The 24,265-nt window shown below is 37.5% G+C and overlaps 1 protein-coding gene across 1 annotated transcript; it reads right to left on the bottom strand.

Moving 5' to 3' along the window:
* Positions 1 to 1,021: 1,021 nt before the first annotated feature.
* Positions 1,022 to 22,423, bottom strand: LOC134653403 (putative mediator of RNA polymerase II transcription subunit 26). Its single transcript, XM_063508747.1, has 2 exons — positions 22,176 to 22,423; positions 1,022 to 4,361 (listed from the first exon to the last, which is right to left on the bottom strand). The coding sequence occupies exons 1-2, from the start codon at positions 22,194 to 22,196 to the stop codon at positions 1,050 to 1,052; spliced, it is 3,333 nt and encodes a 1,110-aa protein (XP_063364817.1). The 5' UTR covers positions 22,197 to 22,423; the 3' UTR covers positions 1,022 to 1,049.
* Between the last annotated feature and the right edge of the window lie 1,842 nt (positions 22,424 to 24,265).

Genomic DNA, 24,265 nt, shown 5'->3' on the forward strand with positions numbered 1-24,265 from the left:
GTATTCAACAACATAAATTTACTAGCAATATAATACCAATTGAGAATCATTGCTTCGCACTTGTACGTGGATGTGCTCTAATGCAAGCAAGAGCTACGCATTTTAGATAGGTATCTTTTGTGCTACTATAATACACATTTAGGAATAAGGCCACATTTCGCTAGACCAAGCTAATGGGTAAATATCAACAAGATTGTTGGGTACATGTCAAAACTGACACCTCGTTACTTTAATTATTTACATTTATTGCCTTCAATTATTCTTCAGCGAAATCTATATGATGCGTGCGAAATGTCCAGGTCTACGATCTATTCATCGATTACGTAACCTTGAGGACATTCATCTTTGTAATCGATCATTAACGTTACTTTAGTGAAATCAGAGGATTTCTCAGCCTAGTGGAATCTTAACGTGATATGATGTCATCTCATTTCACTAATTAAGCTTGTGAATCTAATTAACTGCGTTTTTAGTGGACGCGCACGCAATGTTCGATACGCTGTTCTATTTTCTCGCATATCTTTAGTTTTATGCTTATCAGATTGTTTTTGTAGCTGATTGAAACTAAAAACAATTTTTAACAATTCATTTATTCAACAAAAATGTAAAACTTAATACAACAAGGTACACAACTTACATAATACAAAATACTCATAACAATGACTTATCACAATACTTAATATTCGTAAAACCCTTAATTTAGATGATATTTACAACTTATTCATTATTTTGTAAATAATCGTTTATAATGTAACAGTCGATTTGGAAAACAAATAGAAAATTATATTTACAATACGTTAATTTCAGTCTTAATGTAGGTAGTCGTTTTAAGCGAGTCCTTAAATTATGTAAATGCCAATCAAAAACCATATATTCCTACTTATTGACATTACAAATTATCTGAACACAACAAACAAAACAACATTACGATTATGCATACAATTACACCCTATAAGAAACTAGTAGATACCTATCGAATACGTAAAATAAGTATAAATTTAAGTAAAGCACCAAAGTGAATTAATTAAATAAAAGTAGCTTCTTATTTTCTACGTACTTTCCTTCTCATTACTGAAATCATCTGATTTAGCTTCTATAACAGGGGCTGGAGGTCTTAGTAAAGTTGTCATTGCAGTATCTACTTCCTCTTTCGAGGTTTCAGCTTCAAACATTGGTTCCGTTCTCAATATTCTCGTAATTTTAGGTTTGTTAATGCGTCGTTTGCGACCGTGCTTACTATGGCTTCTGCCTTTGGAATGTGATGGAGGAGGTGGTTTTAGCAGTGGGTAGGGTTCTTCAACATCTTTAGGATATTTTCTTGGTGAATGATGACCAGGTAAAAGCGCATTTGGATGTCTCTGCCGATCTCCTCTGGTTATGTGCGTTAAAGGTCGCTTAGGCCTATCTTCTGTAAAACTATTTAATGTATCACCATTCTGTGCCGTTAAATCGATGGTAGACATGCTCTCGTGACCATTTTCATCTGTTTCTATGACTGCACCAATTGGGTAGTTATTTGAACCATCTGCAATAGGTAAACTTTCCTCCTCTTCTTGACTTCGTGAGTATTTCACACCTTGATAAGGAAATCTGCCGTTGTTATAAATATCAAAATAAGGGCTACTGTATGCATTGAGATTGTCACTGACTGCTGATAGGCCACCATAATTATCATTTTTAAGCAGAAGCTGCTGTAGTTGCGACATGTCGAGCTTGATAGGCGCGGGTTTCGTAAACTGATCTCGTAATCCCAACAGATGCGTGTCATCGCCTGGTGTTTTTCCTTTCAGCATTTCAGCAACTAATTTAAGATCAACGTTGAATGGGTTTGCAACTCTAAAACCATTTATGGTCGATAATAATCCACCAGTTTGTGCATCAATATCAGGTCTATTTTGATTGTATGCTGACTGTTTGGCTATTAGTTTACTGAGTATTTCACTACCCACATCAATTTGGTGAATACCAACATTTTGATTAAGTCGTCCTGGCAGTGGGGTTGGAATGTTTGTCTGATCATAATTATTACTGTGAAGTCGTAAAGTATCTGGAGATAGTCCTTGGGTTAATTTGTATGGAATATCATTTAATTTTAAAATACTAGCTATATCTGTCGGAACTTGACTTTGGGGGCGCTGGACGTTAGGGTTATTAGCGGATGACTGCAGATTGTCTTGATAATTGTTAGATGCCTGAGATGCGTAATTTATTGCAGTTTGTCCATCTATGTATCGCTTGTTGTCATGATTATACGACGGAATTTGCGTCGGTTGTTTACCGTAATAAGGGCTGTTTTGTTCTAACTGCTTAAGTTCATCTATGACATCCTCCGACTTGCTGCTTTTTATGTTGTAACCATAACCAGTATTCTTATCTTTGTAGTATGCGTCAGTTATTTGTTTGTAATATTGTTTCAAATTATGTTCATTTATATCTTTGTTATAGTTTTGTACAGCGTATCTGCTATTGCCGTCAAAATGTTGTGGCGTTTTCACGTTATCGGAATTTGGAACTACATTAGATACATCAATAGGCACTATATTTTTTAAAGCTTTAGCATGGTCAAAAGGTTGTTTCGATTTAGATTCAACGTTATTTTCTCTTCCATTTTGGTAGTAAAATGGTGACGCCGTAATAAGATCTTGTTGATTATTATTACCATATGGGCTCGGCTGTGAAGATTTTTTATCATTAGTGTTGTAGTATGTATTCCCTTGATTATTGTTATTAAACGCCGATTGATAAAGTCCATACATTTGTTGTTGTTTTAGTTGTTCGTGGGCTTTAGCAGCGGCTTTTGCAAATTCTTGAGAGTCATAACTATCAGGAGCTGATTTCGAAATCTGATCATAATTGTATGGTTTCCCAGTGTCCATATGAAACGTCATTTGACTAACGGCCTGTTCAGGCTGTAACCCCATAACTTGCTGCCTCGGGAAATTCCCTGATGGGTAATTGTCGTGAGAGGCGAGTTGTCTCTTATCCCCCATTTTCCACCCATAGTCACCATGGGAGTAGTAGCCCGGCTGTGCAGTTTCTTGTTCAATATCTCTGGTCCGACTGCGTATGTTATTTAATGCCTGGTAATCGGGTTGTGCGAAGTTCATATACACATTATTTGCTGATGCTAAATTGCCGATACGGTGGGTATCACTATTCGTATTCTCGATATTGTCGGATAAACCATCTTGTTGGTTATTGTATGGTGAATTATTATACTGCGATAGAGAAACTTCTTGTAATGATTTAGTTAGTGAATTGACCCCAGTATTTAAAGCGCTTTGCCAGTTGTCGCGGACTGAATCCGGGTAAGGAGACGATGATGGCGATGAAGTGGGTGTTTGATATTCGTTCTGATACTGTTGTGGATTAGGGTATCTGATTCCATTTGCAGAGTTATCATAATGATCAATTTGCATTTTTTTATTTAAATCATTATTTTCATAACTAAAGGGATTGCCTATTGTAGATGTAGGCCTGTTATTGTTGTAATCTAGGGAGCTGGATTGAATTGCGATAGGTGATGAAACATATTGCTGTAAATTAGGTTGGCTGGAGAGAAACACTGGCGATGAGCTAGAAACGTAAGTGTTTGCTGGGGTGCCAACATATTGATTATTAGGTAAAGATGTCGATACATATGAAGGGAGGGGTGAAGGGGTGCTTTGCACACCGTCATATGAATATGAATTCTGACCGTTATATTGAAAAGGATTATTGCTGGAGTGGTACTGCGAGTGTGACATTTTAGGTTCTAATTGTGGTATTTGATTAGGACGATTATTTTCATAATTAGAGGGATTGATTGTCGAGTACTGGTATTGGGGTTGCGGAGTTACAGTGTAACTTAGATTGGGAGCGGGAGTAGATACATATTGCTGCTGCTGCTGCTGCTGGTGTTGCTGCTGTTGTTGTTGTTGTTGCTGTTGTAAATATTGGTTCTCTGTCCTCATCTGCTGTAAGAACTCCTCAGGGGGCAGAGAGTACTGCATTGCCGCATACTGGTTGCTAGCCCCAGAATCGCTGTCCTGTAGAACTTCGTTCTTTTGCCCGTCATCCTGCTCCAACTGACGTTGAAAGGGATTTTTGATGCGATAAACTTTCCTAGACCTTCCACGATCTGCTCTGTTGTATTCTTCGGTTTTCTGCGCGTCGTCTGTCAGGTGGTACTGCACACTGACTGAACTCATTGACTGGCTGCTCGGGTCCCTCTGGATGATGTTGGTACTGTAGCTCGTGATCGTCTCAATTTGACCATCGTTGGATGCGAGTTGCTGAAGACGAAGTAGATCCTGATCGCTAAATCCATCCTGACAGCGGACGTTCTCGATGATTAAACTGGTTATGACTAGTATCCGTATCTGAAAAGAAGACACAACTGTTAAATAATGAGTTCGAGAAGTACTTACTAAATGAGCTAAAGCTGAAAGTATATTAAGTACGCACTTAAATACAGTAATGATTATAAAACCCACGCTGTGAACTGAACAGAATCCAGACTAACCAGTATTCTAAATGCACCTAGATCACATAAAAAGACAATTTAAATGAGTCACCTGATTCCTATGAATAAAATATGATTCCATGAAAGTAGTAGTAGGTATCAAGTTAGACAAGTGGCCCATAGCAGTCCGTGGGTAATTAGTTGAGCAACTCTCAAAAAGTTACCAAAAGTGTAAGGAAATCTGGTAACAAAAAGGAATGTTTCTTAGAAACTTTCTGGGACATTTTGGGAAATATGGTGGAAGTTGTTCAGCTTCATGTACTTTACCAGCATACCAATTTTTATAGAAATCTAAGATGTGATCGAAATGTACAAACATTTTATAATTGCTCAGTTACATGTTGGTAGTTCATTTTGAGATAGTTCACAAGGTTGGTTTACTAAGTTTCTCTTTCAGGTTTTGCCATGTCGGGTGTAGCGAGGTTACGCTAAGGTCTTACGCATCACAAGATAGCAATTAGGAACTAGTTACACACTTTCGCTCCTTGAATTTACACATTCATAATGATGAGTGAATACCTATAATAAAAGTTTCGATGATTTTAAATTCAGTGGGTATAATTTATATGCAAAATGGACACAACTGTTTATGGGCATTAATAATATTATATTTTACCTAGGATTTACATTAAATATTAAAATTAGTTTAAAGTACCTAACTACCAAGTAATACCGTAACACACAGTCACCGACCTACCACATACTTATTCCATATATGTAGTTAGAATGAATATAATATGTACCTAATGTATACGTAATTAGAAATTGATAACCAGCCCGGCATTACGATACACATATTATTAATCTTTATTTTTAAGAATAGTTAATCATTCATTTACATTTCAAAGCTCTGATATTATATTAGACAGGATATTAACGGGAGGAAAAATGTAAAAGTGCGTATATACGGTGAGTGACGCTCTGGAATGTGGGATTGGCATATTGTAACACGATAGTGACAAGCACCGTACCCCCTCAGCCGTAACTCCAGTGATCTCATTACACTGTGATTTATGACAACACTCACTGCTATTGTCCTAATCAACGTAAATCAAAATGGTTTTTGAAGTGAAAACTTCTTTAGCGGCGCTGTGCACTTTTTGAGGTGGGGAAAAAATGTTAAACTCGAGACAGCGTAAGACGATCACGTGACCGTAAGACGGTTACGTGACCGTAAGACGGACACGTGACCTGATCGAAAAACTGTTACATGTAGGTAATGTCACTGAGTTTTTCTTTATTGATTTAAATGCCATCTAGTGAGTTTCGCTCTAACTGGTATTAATATAACTAGAGTACTAACAGTGATGTGTTTAGGGGTTTCAAGCAATTAACGCTAACGCTAGATGGCGTTAACCTCAATTATACATAGTGCATTTTGCAATAGTCATTTGAGTTTTCACTTCTGCCGGTACTCCCTGAGTGCAACCCGTTGTTTTTTATTCTACCTTAATGGTAAACGAACACTACTTACTAACATGTTTCCAAATCTACCCTATCAAAGGTTTTAACTTCGGCTGGTTGTCTATATTGAGTTTGTAAGAACGTTAGTGCAACATTACCGTTTGATATTTTTGTACTAGCTATTCTTTAGAAATGATATAAATAATTATAAAATTTATTTATATTTTAATACACTACAAGTTTAACATTTTAAAATTTGCATGACGAGTACGTACGCACTCACTACTCTGTATTTAGTATGTACGTATACTTTGGCATAAGATGCTATGACAGGTGAAATATAACTGTTATCTATTTAGAAAAATAAACTTGCCCACATACGGTTAAAAATAATTTGCCGTTATTCTCAAATCACAGGTAATAAATTTAAATTAATTGTCTTATTCTATGAGTATCTCATTAAAAATAAAGATCATCCAGTACGAGCATAGACTAATGCCCCAAGAAATTTATAATAGAATTGTAGCGATGAATCGTGAACGATCCGCATAATGGGTAGAAAGTAGAATTTAATGTGCAGCGTGTACTTACGAGTATCTATCGTGCGGGTCCGAGGTGAAAGGGCAAGTTGCCAAGTTGTCACCTACGCGATTATACCGTGACTCATTATGGCATGTTGAAGCATAGGTTATGTAATGGTACATTGATTTTCTCTATGTAACCTATCATTAAACCTGAAGCTGAAAGGGCAAGTTCTTGCCTACGCGGTTGCACTACGGTGATTCATCATAGTGATTGCTAGAGGATTAGATTATGCAATGGTACCAAAATGATATTCATTATTAAATTTACTACTTGTAGGTATAAACGTGAAAACGAACGAGCAGGGTAGGGTTGTGGCCTACGCAATCATTCTTTAACTTATAATGTTAAAAACTAGATTACAATAAGTAGTAGATATAGAGATACTGCTAATAAGTGAAAAATATTAGATTATAGGTAATTTAAAAAATATCAACGAATGTGTTACAATTTAGAAATATAGGTAGGTAGGTACCTACATATTTACTTCCGTATTCTATGTTACTGTTACATTGGTTGGGTGCTCTACAATCTACAAATTATATGAATAATTCTCATTTGACATTGAATTTCGAAAGAAATACTATTATATTTTTATATTATTGTCATTAGATAGTTAAATAAACACGGACTTTCTTCTTAGTAAAAAGGCAAAATACTTAAAAAACATAATTTAAAATACCTACGAAAACGTTGACGAAAATAAATATATTTACGATTAAATTTCTACAGTACACTGATTTAAACTTTCACGATTTTTACACATTATTAAATTATACAACGGGACTTAATCGCGTATCTAAGTTTTAAGATTTACCTCCGACGTCTCGAGGACGGCGTTGTCCCCGTGGTCTCGGAGACTGGCTTAAGTTGACATCAGCATCGTCTAACCGCGCGAGTTTTTCGAACTACCCGCACTTGGTCTTGTTTAAAACTTAGATACGCGATTAAGTCCCGTTGTATAATTTAATAAAATGTCTACAGTATCTTAAAAAACTGCTCAATTGAAAACTTACAACATTATGCATAATATGTATCTAATTCTTATAAATAGCCATTAAATATTCATTTAATTTCAAATCAGCTTATAAATCATCATCAACTAGCAGTCTTTCTTAATCATAAGCATACTCAACGTATCTTAGAGATGAAAAATACTATTAAAATAGAATAAAATCTAGATGATCTAGTGATATAACACCTGAAGTAGTCTAACAACTCAGGTGTTCATCTTTTATGTTATTGCATATAAATGCGATTCAAATTATTTCAAGTTTTATAGCTGCAATATAAAGCTAAAATCGTAAACAAATTATAGTCTACATTAACCTCTAACCCTGAGGTCTAGTGCAGACGTGTCGGAGACACTAAGTTCCGTACGTGCATGCTAATCAATTTCCCATTTGATGTGGTTCAATGTGCATGCAAATTTCAATAGACATTAATAGTTGTGTATAATCTGAAATACTCTGACGGCCTAGCATAGAAAATATGCTTATCATGATTAGTGTAAAGCATAAATTTAAAGCTTAATAAGCGTATGTAAATACGGATTTAACTTTTATATTATTTGAAAACTTTTGGATTTAATTAGGGTTAGGTACTTACATTTTGACTACATTTATAGGTACTTAACATTCCAAAACTACATACACTTTTAGATTTCACGCTTCTGGCCAAGTCTACTACATCCCCAATATCTGACCTCTGCCTCAAGCCTGGCCTGTATTCTTCGAATTGAGATTTGAGATAATATGTAGGTATATTATATCCATCAGGTGAGATTAGTTGAGTAATAATAAATTAAAATTAAATTAAATTTATTTAAGACCAACAAAGGATCAATTTCGTTAGTGACACATTTAATCTTACAACTAATGTTAGTAGGTACACACACACAAACTTATTAACTAACTACATTAATCATTATATTTTCATATTTATTTATTTATTTATGCACATATGGAGTGCACCACAGTGGTTCAGGTAGGCCCCATCAAACCTACCATCATAATGTTTTATTTTTTTTCTATTCCAAAAATATGCCAAATGACACGCGAACGATTAAGTAAGTCAAGTTATTTGCATTAACAAACAGCCAAAGGAAGAAAGGCTACGAAATCAACTGGTTTTCGTTGTGACATCTGGCCTAGAGCGACCGGATTGGACGTAACAGTGTTGCTATTAATTTATGACATGCTTGAATAATGTAAATCAGTTCCGATGTACCAAAAAAGACGTGTGCTACATCGTAAGTAGGTGTGTAGAGGAGCGATTTTTATTGATTATGATTTTGTTTTTAAGATTTTTTTTGGTAAAGTTATTTTACATATTAGATCAAATTAAATTATTTTCAGATAATATTTTAATTTGTTATTATTTCAAGTAGAAACACATTATTATTATTTCAGTTTAAGGTTATTTTAACAAATAAATTGGAGAATATAACAACACCAATTCGAATTTCAGAATGATTTAACTATCTCATATTATAAATAGTAACCTAAGCAAACCGTTCGACATATCGTTCTGGAGTGCCCACTAACAAAGTACGATGGCCCAGTGGAAGACTTTAAGACCATAACGAGAGCAGCCATTACTTACTTGGAAAGATGTAGATTTAGATTATAAACTATGTAACTATGCATGAATGAACAGTGTAAAATAAATGCCATACGATAAATAAATAATAGTAATGTAATGCTAAATCGCAAAACCATTTAATAAATATCGTCAACTTTCGCTGCCATTTTATAAATTAGATAATACATATAACAATGCTATCTTCACATCTTCCCTTAAGGGGCATACCTATTACGAACAGGTTAGCTAACTCATGAAAGCCTTACGGCATCCATTATTCTGCAGTCAGAGGTCGCGAGACAGGGACGCGGCGCGGGCGCATACGGGATGTTTCTCTGCCCTTTACTGGTCACGTTTCACCCGATGCGCGCGCAGGGAAAGTGGCTTCCGAGCCTTCTCGCTACCTTCCTAGGTCTTTGACATTGATGGAACGTGGGAAGAGGAAAGGGAAACCTATGGGTTTCAGCTTTGTCTTATGTAATCTGATGACCTGGCATTTGCGTTTCCGGTGTATAAGGGTTAGCTAGTTTAGCTACCTACGTTGCGCGGATATTGCGATTAATTTTGCAATTATGGATATATTCAATTTGACAATGATGAATAAAGTAAGTTGATTAAAGGATATGCTGGCTGTTTAGTGACGAAGTAATTTGATTTGGTTTCTACCTACATAGGACTCTCATAAGTCACAAATGGCTATTTACGGAATTCATAGAAACTGTCTAATCTTAGCCGCCTTGTTTTTTAGGATAGATCAGTTATCGATAAAAACTAATAACATTAACCGATAAAAACTAATATAACGCATAAATCATTGACAAAATAATTAGGTAATTCATTGTTTTCTTTATCTGGCTCTCACTAAATGTATTTTCTAGTACGTATTTAGTAAAATTCAGAAATTAATTGAGCATATAAATGTCACCGACCACACAGCCTTAATACCACGCAATTGACGTAATACAACGGTACCTATTGTATTACGTTGAGCACGCAATTGACGTAATACAACGGTACCTATTGTATTACGTTGAGGTACGTTGAGGTTGGTACTGTAAGAGTCAATGTATGCGTAGCTGTGTGGTTTCATAAGCGGACTAAAGATCCTAAGAAACCGGGTTCGAGACCGATCAAAGCATTAGAATCTTTGGGGGAGCATCGTGGTAGAATATTAGTGACCTCACGATGCTCCCCTATAACGGCAGAGAGGGTAACGCCGCAGGGGTTTTAGTGGGTATTCTCCTCCCCTCCCTCTGATTAGCAGAGGGAGTTACGGGAGGAGCGAGTCCCACATACCACCCATAATGGGAATCTCCAGCCCGGGGTGGATGCGTAAATGCATTTCCCCTGCGACAAAAAAAAAAAAAAAAAAAAAAAGGTACTGTAAGAGTCAATGTTATGACTCGTGCGGTAATCGACAACGATGTTGCGTGTTACGCACAGTGCTCGGGTCAATTGAGGTCTAGGGTTGTAATCTTTTGCAAAACGAAATAGATAGCGCCAAACTAGAGGTTTTTAAAGCGTTTGCATGTAGGCTCTATAATAACAGGGTCCAAACACCTTTTTTGTACAAAAAATTAATGTAAATAAACTTCCAATGGTTACATATTTTGACATATTTGTTTATGTTTATATCCTGCACTAACTACACGTTTCTGTTGGCCTACTGGTTACTGCTCGAGAATGCCTTAAGGCATTAAGTCCGCCAATTATAGATTTAGATATTTATTCTCATAATATGAAATTACATTTACATGCTACATGATTTTTTTTTTTTTTTAGTGTAATAAAGCTTTAGTTTTAATATTTTGATAAGTATTAATATTTTATATACAATTATGTCGACCGAGCTAGCTCTATTCACTTATAATTTATTATAAATAATATCGAACATAGTGTAGACAATTTTTGAAAAACAAAGATATAATATTTTTTAATAATGACGCTGACATTTAATAATGTAGTTGCATTGAATTTTCCCTCTAGTTAAGTTGTTAATAAAACATAAACTATAAATAATACTACTTTATTCGAGTAAGCGATAACAAATATACCTATACATTTACTCGCGTGTTCCCAATTTAACAATAAGTTTCTGTGAATAAGTAACATTCAAACTTGCTGTCACCCTGGCAGTACCTAGTGGAACTCATGTTTGGTGCAACATAGGCCCATGCTGTTTTGGTCATCCAACACGTCTTGATGAGCACTTGGAAGAGCAGTACCCAAGATAGAGCTGATGCTGAACCCTCGCAGTACCTAGTGGAACTCAGGTTTGGTGCAACATAGACACACGCTGTTTTGGTCATTCGACACGTCTTGATGAACACTTGGGAGAGCAGTACCCAAGATAGAGCTGATGATGAACCCTCACAGTACCTACTGGAACTTAGGTTCGATGCAACATAGACACACGCAGTTTTGGTCATTCGACACGTCTTGATGAGGACTTGGGAGGGCAGTACCCAAGATAGAGCTGATGCTGAACCCTCGCAGTACCTAGTGGAACTCAGGTTTGGTGCAACATAGACACACGCTGTTTTGGTCATTCGACACGTCTTGATGAGCACTTGGGAGAGCAGTACCCAAGATAGAGCTGATGCTGAACCCTCACAGTACCTACTGGAACTTAGGTTCGATGCAACATAGACACACGCTGTTTTGGTCATTCGACACGTCTTGATGAGGACTTGGGAGGGCAGTACCCAAGATAGAGCTGATGCTGAACCCTCGCAGTACCTAGTGGAACTCAGGTTTGGTGCAACATAGACACACGCTGTTTTGGTCATCCAAGACGTCTTGATGAGCACTTGGAAAAGCGGTACCCAAGATAGAGCTGATGCTGAACCCTCGCAGTACCTAGTGGAACACAAGTTTGGTGCAACATAGACACACGCTGTTTTGGTCATTCGACACGTCTTGATGAGCACTTGGGAGAGCAGTACCCAAGATAGAGCTAATGCTGAACCCTCACAGTACCTACTGGAACTTAGGTTTGATGCAACATAGACACACGCTGTTTTGGTCATTCGACACGTCTTGATGAGGACTTGGCAGGGCAGTACCCAAGATAAAGCTGATGCTGAACCCTCGCAGTACCTAGTGGAACTCAAGTTTGGTGCAACATAGACACACGCTGTTTTGGTCATCCAACACGTCTTGATGAGCACTTGGAAAAGCGGTACCCAAGATAGAGCTGATGCTGAACCCTCGCAGTACCTAGTGGAACTCAGGTTTGGTGCCACATAGACACACGCTGTTTTGGTCATTCGACACGTCTTGATGAGCATTTGGGAGAGCAGTATCCAAGATAGAGCTGATGCTGAACCCTCGCAGTACCTACTGGAACTCAGGTTTGATGCAACATAGACACACGCTGTTTTGGTCATTCGACACGTTTTGATGAGCACTTGGGAGAGCAGTACCCAAGATAGAGCTGATGCTGAACCCTCGCAGTACCTAGTGGGACTCAGGTTTGGTGCAACATAGACACACGCTGTTTTGGTCATCCAACACGTCTTGATGAGCACTTGGAAAAGCGGTACCCAAGATAGAGCTAATGCCGGCTTTATGGCCGGCGGGAGTTAGATGTCGTAAGTTTGTTTACTTCGATAGGCAGGTGTATGAGGATAAGAAAATAACGGTGCGATCAGCTGACAAGTCTCAATTACCTATTTAAGAAACAGATATATTATGGCTAAAAGTTCTCAAATAAGAATAAGAATAATAAGTTTTAACTGTAAATCGATCACCCGTTCAGTAGAGTGTGTAAGACAGTTATGTCAATCAGCTGACATTGTTATGCTACAAGAAACCTGGTTGCAGGCAGAAAATATAGGATTTTTGGGCAGCATCGACTCGAACTTTGAATTCACAGGAAAATCTGCCATTAACAGTGAAATTGGCCTCTTGCGGGGGCGGCCTTATGGCGGGGTCGGTATCCTGTGGAGGAAAAATGTGTTTGACGCGGTATCGGTTGTGAAGTGCAATAGTGCGCGTATAACGGCTATTAGAATACAATCGGCTGGGCGTTCGCTAGTGTTATTCTCTGTTTACATGCCTACCGACTGCGCGGAGAACGTTGCGGAGTTTACGGAGTGTATGGGCGAGATTACGGCCGTAGTGGAGGAGTGCAAGGTAGACTCAGTGCTAGTAATTGGTGACTTTAATGCGCATCCCGGTAATAGGTTTGGTAACGAGCTTAAGAATTTTTGTGGCGACCAAGCCTGGCGTTGTGCGGACATTGAGATGCTGGGACAGGACTCGAACTCATATACATACGTGAGTGATGCACATGGTACGACGAGTTGGCTGGATCATTGTATTGTATCTGAAGCGGCGTGGCAAATGATAGTGAACATTAGGATACAATATAATGTCTTCTGGTCGGATCATTTACCTCTTGAAATAGTATGTGATTTTAATGTATTAAGAGTTAAGTCAACAAATGAAATAAGGGAACCGAACAAGATTGTATGGGGTGAAAGAAAGCCGTGTCAAATTGCTCTGTATCAGGAACACTGTAATAGGGTACTAAGATGCATTGATTTTCCCCATGAGCTAAGAGACTGCTGTGATCGACTTTGTACTAACACAGATCACAGGCGAGTTATTGATGACTTATACTCTAGTCTAATAGATGCTTTAAAACATGCCGCATCTGTGAGCTGTGAGAGTACAAAGGCGAAGGTCTGGAGAAAGAAACAAGTGGTCGGGTGGAACAAGCATGTGAAACCACTTCATGCGGAGGCTCGACTTAGTTTTCAGACTTGGGTTCTGCATGGTAAACCTAGGTCGGGGCGCTGTTTTGACGTCATGGTAGAAACAAGGAAAAAGTTTAAACAAAAATTAAAATGGTGTCAGGACAACGCGGACCGGATTAAAGCGGATATTCTTGCTAGACACCATACAGACAAGAATTTTAGCAGTTTTTGGAAGCAGACGAGTAGGATGGGTCCTGGGTCGAGCCTTCCCGTGAATGTGATGGGTGAAAGTAAGCCGAAAAGAATAGCGGAACTATTCAAAGCCCATTTCAAGGTCGAGTCGCCGTTGGGGCCATCAAGGGATCCGCCCATTTCGGTGCAGCTTGGCTCTAGAATGCTTATAAGGTTTGCAGCCGGTGAGGTGAAAGCGGCAGTGAAGGGCATGACCCGCGGAAAGTCACCTGGGCATGATTCCCTTAGTATAGAACATCTCCAGTATGCCGGGGATCATTTGCCTAGGGTACTTGCCATGCTCTTCACTCTATGCATTGGTCATAGTTACTTGCCTGACGAGATGATTAAAACGGTTGTAGTACCTGTACCTAAAAACCGTACAGGCGACTCGTCGGATATAAGTAACTACAGACCAATCTCACTGGCGACCATAGTAAGTAAGGTGTTGGACAGTATGCTTGACAAGGCGCTGGAGAAGGTTGTGCCGCTTCATGACGGCCAGTTTGGGTTTAGGTCAGGTCTATCAACCGAGGCTGCGGTTCTGTGCCTCAAGCATACTGTCCGATATTACACAGATCGTAGAACACCAGTTTACGCATGCTTCTTGGACTTATCCAAGGCATTCGACCTGGTGTCCTACGATCTCCTATGGCAAAAGCTAAGCCGAGCTGCGGTACCTGGAGAGCTGGTTGAGCTGTTTAAATTTTGGTACAACAATCAGAGTAACAGGATAAGATGGGCGGGTTCGCTGTCTGACTCCTACAAATTACAGTGCGGGGTAAGACAGGGAGGCCTAACTTCGCCAAGGCTATTCTGCCTATATATGGACCACCTAATTGATGAGCTTAGCGGTACTCGAGCGGGGTGTTCAGTCGGAGGGCAGTGCTTCAACAACATCAGCTACGCTGATGATATGGTGTTACTTAGCCCTTCGGTGTGCGCACTGAACAAGCTACTGGCCATATGCGAAAGATACGCAGGGGCACATGGCCTCAGGTACAATTCTAATAAGACTGAGTTACTAATTTTCAAAGCTGGCACAAAAACATACAACATAGTACCACCAGTCATGTTAGGGGGCGCTCAGTTGAAATTAGTAACCCAGTTTAAGTACCTGGGGCATTGGGTCACTGAGTCTCAAAATGATGACACGGACGTAGAGAGAGAGCGCAGGGCACTATCAGTAAGAAGCAACATGTTGATCCGCAGGTTTGCAAAATGCACAACAAGTGTTAAGTTAACCTTGTTCAGATCGTATTGCCAAACTTTTTACACTTGCAGCCTGTGGATCAACTACACAAAGAAAGCTTATAGTGCGCTGCGCGTCCTCTACAATAACGCGTTCAGGATGCTGATGGGGCTGCCGCGGTACTGCAGTGCTTCGGGGATGTTCGCGGAGGCACACACGGACGATTTCCATGCCATTATGCGCAAACGCGTCGCGTCCCTGATGCGCCGTGTACGCGGCAGCACCAACGGGCTCTTGAGCGCGGTCGCAGGGGCCCATGAGAGCCCAATATTTGGACACTGGGCGAAATCTCACGCGCCACATGCGCAGTTTAATTTAATTTAATATAGTTTAATTTATTTAGGAATGATTTATTTAATTTATTGTATGTTAATGTATTGTGTTAATCTTTGTGTGTACCCTCATTGTTTGTTTGTAATTGTGATATGGATATCTTGTCCGAAATAAAAGCTTTTAATTTAATTTAATTTTAATTTAATGCTGAACCCTCGCAGTACCTAGTGGAACTCAGGTTTGGTGCAACATAGACACACGCTGTTTTGGTCATTCGAGACGTCTTGATGAGCACTTGGGAGAGCAGTATCCAAGATAGAGCTGATGCTGAACCCTCGCAGTACCTACTGGAACTCAGGTTTGATGCAACATAGACACACGCTGTTTTGGTCATCCGACACGTCTTGATGAGCACTTGGGAGAGCAGAACCCAAGATAGAGCAGATGCTGAACCCTAGTAGTACAAGTGGAATAGACTTGGTGCATCATAGGCATACGCTGTTTTGGTCATCCAACACGTCCTTGGAGAGCAGTAGGTACCCTAGATAGAGAAATCATATTCTTGGGGATCGTGTAGTTTCTGATTTAATACAAAATTGAAGAAACTTGATCTTAAAATTCTTCCCGCCGTGTACCGATATGTGTATGTGGGTCCGGGTCCCAGCCCCAGTCCCAGTCCAAGTCGAAATCGAAATCGCCAAACGTGTACTATGCGTCGTTGAAGAGTTCTGTTCTGATCATCATCAGCAGTTCCACTTCAAATGCGACAGTTTTTAATGAAAATGCTTGATTTTCTGATGAAAATCCAAAAGTCTCTATACGCATGCCTTTAAGATTTGAGGAGTTCCCTCGATTCCTCATGGATCCCATCATCAGAACTCGAGCTTGACAAAAGTGTGGCTTAAAAACTTAACTTGCTTAACAAACATAATGAAGAGGACAAATCGCCAAACGTGAACTATGCGTCGTTGAAGAGTTACGTTCTGATCTTCATCAGCAGTTCAACTTCATCAAATGTCACTTTTCTGAATGTATATGCTTGATTTGTAAATAAAAACACAAAAATCACTATATGTATGCCTTTAAGATTTGAGGAGTTCCCTCGATTCTTCATGGATCCCATTATCAGAACTGACCTCTCTCTCTCATCTCATCACACAATAAAATAATTGAGCATGCGTTCACCTTTGTACAAAATATTTTAATATGTCTAAAACTAAAAACCCTCATAAGGTACCTTTTCCCATGGGACGTCACAAATCTACTTAATCACTGTTTGAGTATATGTAACGTGGATTTAAAATAGTTATCGTTCACCTGTCATATGGCAAGTGAATGACGCTTCATTCACCTGCTATTGCATCATTCACCTGACTTTTATGGCCAGGTTAACGAGACGTAAGACAAAAGTACACAAATTTGAATAATATGCAGCTTTAACAGACAGGATAGTTTTTATTCCTAAATTACCACACAAAAGCGATATAACCGCTATACAATTATATAGTTACGAGTATTAGTTGTGGTATCAGTGACATTAACCTGCCGCAAAATCTCATCCACCTGGCAGTTTTAGCCAGGTGAACGATATGCAGGTGATGGGGAAAATGGCAGTTATATCGCAAATACACAAAATGTATTAGCTTGATGAACTCCATACTTAGGCATATAAAACTAAACTATTGATTACGTTACATATCTTAATAGTAATGCGATAGGTCACCCAATTAGCAAGATATCCACGCCATGATAAAGAGAACTTACCCATTACAAACTCCAATTTCCGATACTTTCTCGTTTGTGTTTTATTTGCGGAGCACAATAACCACGTCTTCGTCCTACCAGGAGATAGCTGATGACTGACGTCTTTGGCTCGTGCGGAGTAAGACGGGAAAGGTGCGGTGGGGGTTATACAATCATCGTGAACGTGACGCGACAGGTGAATGTCAAAAATTGCCTTGGACAAACTTTGAAGCCGAATAACTTAAAATATAAGCATAATATTGTTATGCGATAGTAATACTTTAAAAGTTAAGGATATATGTTAATAAAATCCGGCAATGACGTTAAATTACGTCAATAATTTATGTGGTTTTCATAGCTCGGAACATCAGTACCTCGCGTTGGGACACGACAGGTTAGCGGATAAACGTAGTTACAATATTTTTTTTTGTAATCAGTATTTATTAAATCTTTTTCAAAGTATTAGGCCTCTGTGTAAAAAGTCTCTCTAAATATGTGTTAAAATTTTATATATTAAAATTATACATAATGAAAAAAAAGTTCTAACATAAACCTATTGACAGGTGGCGGTGCCAACTTTTTGAGAAACGACCTCATAGTGTTAATATTCATGTTTGTGCACTAGGCCGGCAATGTTGTGAGTAATGTGCGTAATCCACGAAGGGGAAAGAGGAAGAGAACCAGTGCAATTAACGGATAGGAACTGAGAGCAACCTGTACTTTAACGACAACCATGATCGTGTAGCTAGTTTGTAGGTACCTGATTATTTAAATAAATGTTAAGTAATGAGAAAACTTGCTGGTTATCGTAGCTGTAATAGTTATATGGTCGTAAAAAGTTTACATGTTTAGATGAAAATGGAAAGATATTTTTAACAGTTATTGGCTATAGATATGTTGCCGTTTGGTGCCTTCGCATATGATTTTTTAATGAAGTGACATTAAACAGAGAAAAGCCTGACTATTTTACTGTAGCAAAGCGACATTTTGTCTACCTATTGTATAAATCTACAAAGCGTTTTTTTTTCGACCCGCCGTTACATAAAATCGAGAGTAAGATTATAAAAAGGAAAATATGTAATTTCAACTCTTTTGTTTGCAAATGTAACATAAGCAGATATCATCAGTAAGGAACGATAACACACCTTAATTACGTGTGAAACCGAAGAATAAAATTATAACAAATCATACTACTTATCGCGTTCATAATTCACTGTTTAAGATTATATACCTTGGAAGTTAGAGTATGCGACTGCAACTGAACCTTTAACTTCATAAACAGCTTATGTCTCTTGAAATTATATAATGCGTTAAGTTGTTTTATAATCAACCGACTCAGTAAGGTTCAGTAATGACACTTGATTGATGGCCACACGTGTATTACTAATCGATGAGTTTAATTCAATGTCTGCAGACAGTAATCCATGTATCGGGTCATTGCTCTGAAGCTAATGACTTTAATGGGCGCTTGTCACTCTAGAGCGGTTATTTACAAGTTATTTAGTATTTCCGAGCATTACGCTGCTATTGAGACTGTAGGAAGCTTGTAACTGTCATTTTCTCTTTTGAAAAGTATAAATGATTACTATAAACATGATTGGTTTACTGCTGTAAAATTCCTAAAATTTTTAGACGATGTATTTCATAAACATGTATCTTAGAAAACACATTGTTGGTCCGTTTATAATTGTCAGTTGCGTTTGACTTCCGTATGTAATTTCATGTAACAGATCTTTGTTTGACTTCCTACCGTATTGTCATTGTCGAGTTAATTTGAAAGAAAACCATATACAATCTAAGGAAGTGTGTTATTATATTTTGTGGTGCTAATCAACACATCCACAAACCGTTAAACAGTTTAAGTAATTAACCAAATAATACTAAGTAAATAACATAATTCCATCATCAGGAGATAGTACATTAGTACAAAGCTTGGGTAAATAAAGATCGATGATGAATATTGGGGGTAAGTAATTATAATTAAATTGATTTAGTAATCAAACATAGAAACAAATGTATGTCGTCACAATTAATAAAATTTGTATCTTTACTTTTAGCCGAAATTCGTGGAGACTTTTAATAAATTACTCTTTCTTGTCTCAATTATTAAAAAAAAACCTCAAAGATTGTTAAAGTCGTCGTAATGAGTGACACTGACAGTTTTGCTTTATGGGAAAGTATGTACCTAGTTCTTACGTCTATGTGTCGACTGGCATTTCAGCCGGCCTAGCCAAGGTTACAATCGCTATCGCTTCGACAACAAAAGCTTCATGTCTCTCTATCACTCTTCCATATTAGTGCGACAGTGACAGTTGCGTTTCGATCGCTACGGAGCGTAAGCGATTGGCATCTTGGCTACGCGGCCTGTGCTTCTTTAAACGATTACAGTTCTTACCTTGCCACGGAATCTTACACGTAAAAATTATGAAAAAAGGAATTTGAAGTTATGTATTACATGCAGTGGGATATTAAATCTAAGTTAATGTTAGTTTAATGCGTAAAATCAGCGCGTCAAATCAGTTATGACAAATTACCTACTTACGGCCATGAGCAACAACCCAACTAACATTAGGCGCTAAATACATATAAGAGGTAAAAGAGATCTATATAACCTTTCGATCGCTCCTTTGGTTCTATTGATGTTCTAAAAATAGGAGTTATAGCCGGCTATAACCCCGTAATATCCCCGGATTGGGCACAAATTTTAACACCTGAGGTTGCAAAATGGCGCTACAACGGCTTTACAGGTTGAAATAAGAGACAGAAGAGCTTTATGGTAGTGCTATAATAGCATTGCTTAAGTACCCTTTTCACGCAAATAAATGATTTATGGTTTATGATTTATGTACTTAGGAGTTAAAAGGCTGCCATTTAAGGGACTATTACCTATTTGAGTAGTAGTATGGATCTATATAGATGATATTTTCAGCTTTAGATGGTATATTGGCATTTCTGGTCAACATTTGTAACACTCAAGAAGCTAAATGTACATTATTTTCCTTTGTCAGTATCTTCTTTGGTTGTACATGTTAACATTTTTGTATTGTTGTTCTTAAGCTTACCTTGTGACAGCTTGAAGTGAAATTTAATGGCGGATAAATAAAAGGAAATATTATTATAGTGCATTGGTACCAGCGCTATCTGCAGATTTATGACGGCGAAATTAATTACACTGTCAATTACTATATGTATTATTAACAAAATTTTAAAGGGCCTCTGATCCTTGGCTATTTTATCAAAATGTAATAGTTCTTTAATTGTGGTCCATCGTATTTAATTTTCGAAAATTTTTAAATTATCCGTGAACTCCGGTTTTAAGTATAGTAATACTGACATTAGGTCAATATTGAGTAAACCTATGCATTTTTATTCAGTATTTACGTTCTAATTTATAGTTTTTGATTTGCTCATTGATTCATCAGCCATCTTAACATGGCGCTATAGGCTTAGCTTGTAAATTAGTCTCTAATAACAGTATAAGATATATTATGTTACTGGATAACGCTCGTCTGCGACTAGATGATCTATAATAGCGACTAATAACTTCTCTATTCTACTGTAAGTGTTACAAGGGAGTTAAGTGAAGTTAGCGATACAAGGAACTATAAGAGACTTTTTATCGCCTGTTTAGAACCTTAAGTGCAAATTGCAGCTGCTTATAACTCATAGATTCTAAGGTTATAAAATTCACTTTGAGCTATAACACTAGCTGCTTAGCATGCATTATAGCGGTTAAAATAGTTATTATGGCTCTTAAAGCTATAGCTAAACCTCTTAAACACTTTCATATCACCTCAGCCTGTAGGCTAAGACTATGCTGCTATTGTACCGCCGTTCTATGTCTTAAGGTTATAAAATAGGTGCTAATTGTCGCCTAATTGTTTGTTGGGAATTTTATGTAAAATGTGGTATGACAAAAATACAATATTTTGTCACCACCATTGTTTTCCTACTGGGGGACCCGCTGCTTTACAAACACTCCAAAATCTAAGACTTAATCAAATATCGAAGTAGGTTACAATTATAAATTAACAACAGGTTAATTGACTTCTGCGGGGTCTATTTGTTTTTATAAGCTATTATTTAAATTGCAATGTTCAAATATGTATGTACTATACAGTGTGTGGCCTATAACGCGGGCGAAAAATTAAAACGTAGATTCTACTCCTCAAACAATAAAATTTTTGTTCAACAACTTTTTGAAATTATGTCTTAAAATTGTTCCTTTTTCAAACAAACTAAATAATATTTTCAATGTACTTTAAATTCCGTCTAATTGACATTGCCCGTCAGTCTTGTCAACGTACAGGCATAATCAATTTCGTAATACATTGCGTGTTCGATTAAATTTTAAAGTGTTTTAAAATACAAACCACAAGTTATTTTTAAAAGTCGCTGAACAAACATTGTCTAGTTTGAGGAGTAGAATCTACGTTTTAATTTTTCGCCCGCGTTATAGGCCACACACTGTATAGTATACCTAAGTACAAAATTATGTTTTATGCATGTTCCCCGATTTCTCGAAGACCGCTGCGCTGTTGATCTGATTGATAATAATCTATTACGCTAATGACGATCATAAAATTATGGCATTTTAATAATTTTTCCTCGATGTTTGTATAAAAGTTAATATTGGGTCAATAAGTATAATATCATTCCTAATTCGTAATATGTGGGAGAAATTTTCCTGCCACTAGAAACACTAAAAAACCTACATGCCCAATTATTTATTTCATAAGCTATTCTATACATGTATGTATACCTATACAACTACATAAATTACAGCTTGATCGGCAATACTTTATTTACCTGTTCCATATCATCAAATAACAACAAAATTGAAATGCACTATACCGATTGCAGTATTTGATAATAAGCACAGCGTGCCAAAAAACCTCACCGTTTGCAGTACGGCCTTCATCTTCACATGTAAACAACACTATCTCCCAAACAGTCCAATCACATATTCCGCACTTCACGAGTACTGAGGACAAGGAACGTGGTGGCAGTGCAAATGAAGTTCAAGGCTAGTTTGCGCCAGGCTTATATACGGGGGTAGCGGAGCGTGAGGCCGCGGCTGTGTGCAGCGGGTGCATGGGCATTGCACACTTGCAAGCGGGCTGGTGGTGCTCAAAGTGTAGGGGCGAGGCATTTGTGACTATAGCAAATATAAGTACCTGAAACGAGTAAACAGTTTATTTATTTATAATAATTTAAATATTAAACGTCAAGATATGCAATTGTATTAAGCACCCATGACAATGGATAGTTATCAATGGGTTTACTGTGTTTTAATTTAATAACATCAGTAATTTTCAGGATTGTCATTCATATTTGCATTATTATAAAGGCTGTGTTTACATTCTACCGTTTTCTCACTTGAAACTCGATGACTTTTATCCCTGGCAATACTTTCTATTATCAACTCACATTTTATTAAACAGTCACTTTCGATTTGTGAATAGCTGAGACCCATCTTTCCAGTTACGGAAACCGTCGAATTTCCTTGATCGTGGAATGCCCTGTATGTTTATGAACATGGGAATGTAGTATCGTTGTTGCGAGAGGATCTGCTTTTGAGATAAATAGCTCCTGCCTAAGTCAGGCGATGCATAAAAGGGCGAGGAGCATATCCAAGAACAGCAATTGCTAAACACATTTTGGAGACTGGTACAATTGGCTACTTTCCTACTAGTCAAATCAGCTTCTTTTTTTAGAACTGTCAAAACGATTTTCTAATATGGATTTTATATGAAAACGTGTGCAGTGACGTCACGGTCAACTCGCCTACTTTTTATATTTCAATCCAATTTATTAAATAGAAATAGTATTTAAAAATAACTGCTATCTATGTTTTTCTAATAATTATCTGGTGCTTTATTTCGTGCACGGTGTGAAATAGATTAAAATAAATTATTAGTAGAGTAGAGGAAAGTACCCAATTGGATTCAGTTGCACAACTCTCAACCTTCGTGATAACCTCATGACATTTTCAAATATCACTAAAACTTTTTTAAATATCAAATGATTGATACGAGTGCCGAAAAGCCAGGAATTATAAAATCACGCCGTGTCCTAAAATATTTTTGTTTATGTTTAATACAAATGTTTTTCAATGTGTAACGTTGAAAAACATACTCATAGCTCCTTTACAAAGTTTGACAATCACAGCGTATCAGACAGACAGTGCGAGTTACCCCCGAGCCAGAGCAAGCGCTGCATAACCCTACCCGTTTACACCCCTGAAACTGTCTCTCTCTACTGCTTTTCCACTGAAGAAGTGAAGACAAGTAAAACATAAAGACTGGTAGCCCAAATACATTGATGCGGTCATCATTGTTTCAAAACTTTATTTCCGTTAACATTATACTATTTATTTTTAAATATTAGCGGTAACTAGATATTGTAAAAAAAAGTCTTAAATTAAAACCTCGCTAAGAAATACGTGCCGGCATTATGAAATTAAAGCCATATAGTAACATTAGTAACACGATTTATGAGTTTATTTAATTTATCTATACATGAAATATCATTTGGTATTTACAGATTACTCTTCGGGAAGGAAACCATCTTGGGAAAAACCAGTCTAATCTAAATTTTTCTCTGGGTTTGCAGTGCAGTAGCTTTCGTCCTTACGCAAAATCTTCAAAGTATTGCCCCTGCAATACTTTACTCCTTGGAATCCTTGGCTCCTTGGAATAGCAGCCAGATACGTACTTTCGAGGAGACGGAATCGTAAACAATAATAAAATAGGATTAAGATAACGTTTGCCATGTAAATCTTTATCATGGACAATCTTTATTTTGACAGACACAAGCGCTTCTGTTACATCTTGTAGTAGCCAACGTGAGGTCAAAGATCGGTAGAGTCGTGACCGGTAAAGCAGTATGATTTCATTTATGTTCGTTGGACTTTTATGGAACAATAATAACTTTATTAATCATTTTAACACTCAATATCCTACTTAACAAGCATTTTATTATGTTTTA

The sequence above is a fragment of the Cydia amplana genome, chromosome 13 (genome assembly GCF_948474715.1).
Source record: "Cydia amplana chromosome 13, ilCydAmpl1.1, whole genome shotgun sequence".
Lineage (NCBI taxonomy): Eukaryota > Metazoa > Arthropoda > Insecta > Lepidoptera > Tortricidae > Cydia > Cydia amplana.

Bases quoted from the DNA above. Each gene is read 5' to 3' on its own strand.
- LOC134653403 (XM_063508747.1), bottom strand. From the start codon at position 22,196: ATGAAGGCCGTACTGCAAACG. The intron at 4,362-22,175 runs GTGAGGTTTTTT...TCTTCTTTTCAG, and splicing joins TGAAGGCCGTACTGCAAACG to ATACGGATACTAGTCATAAC.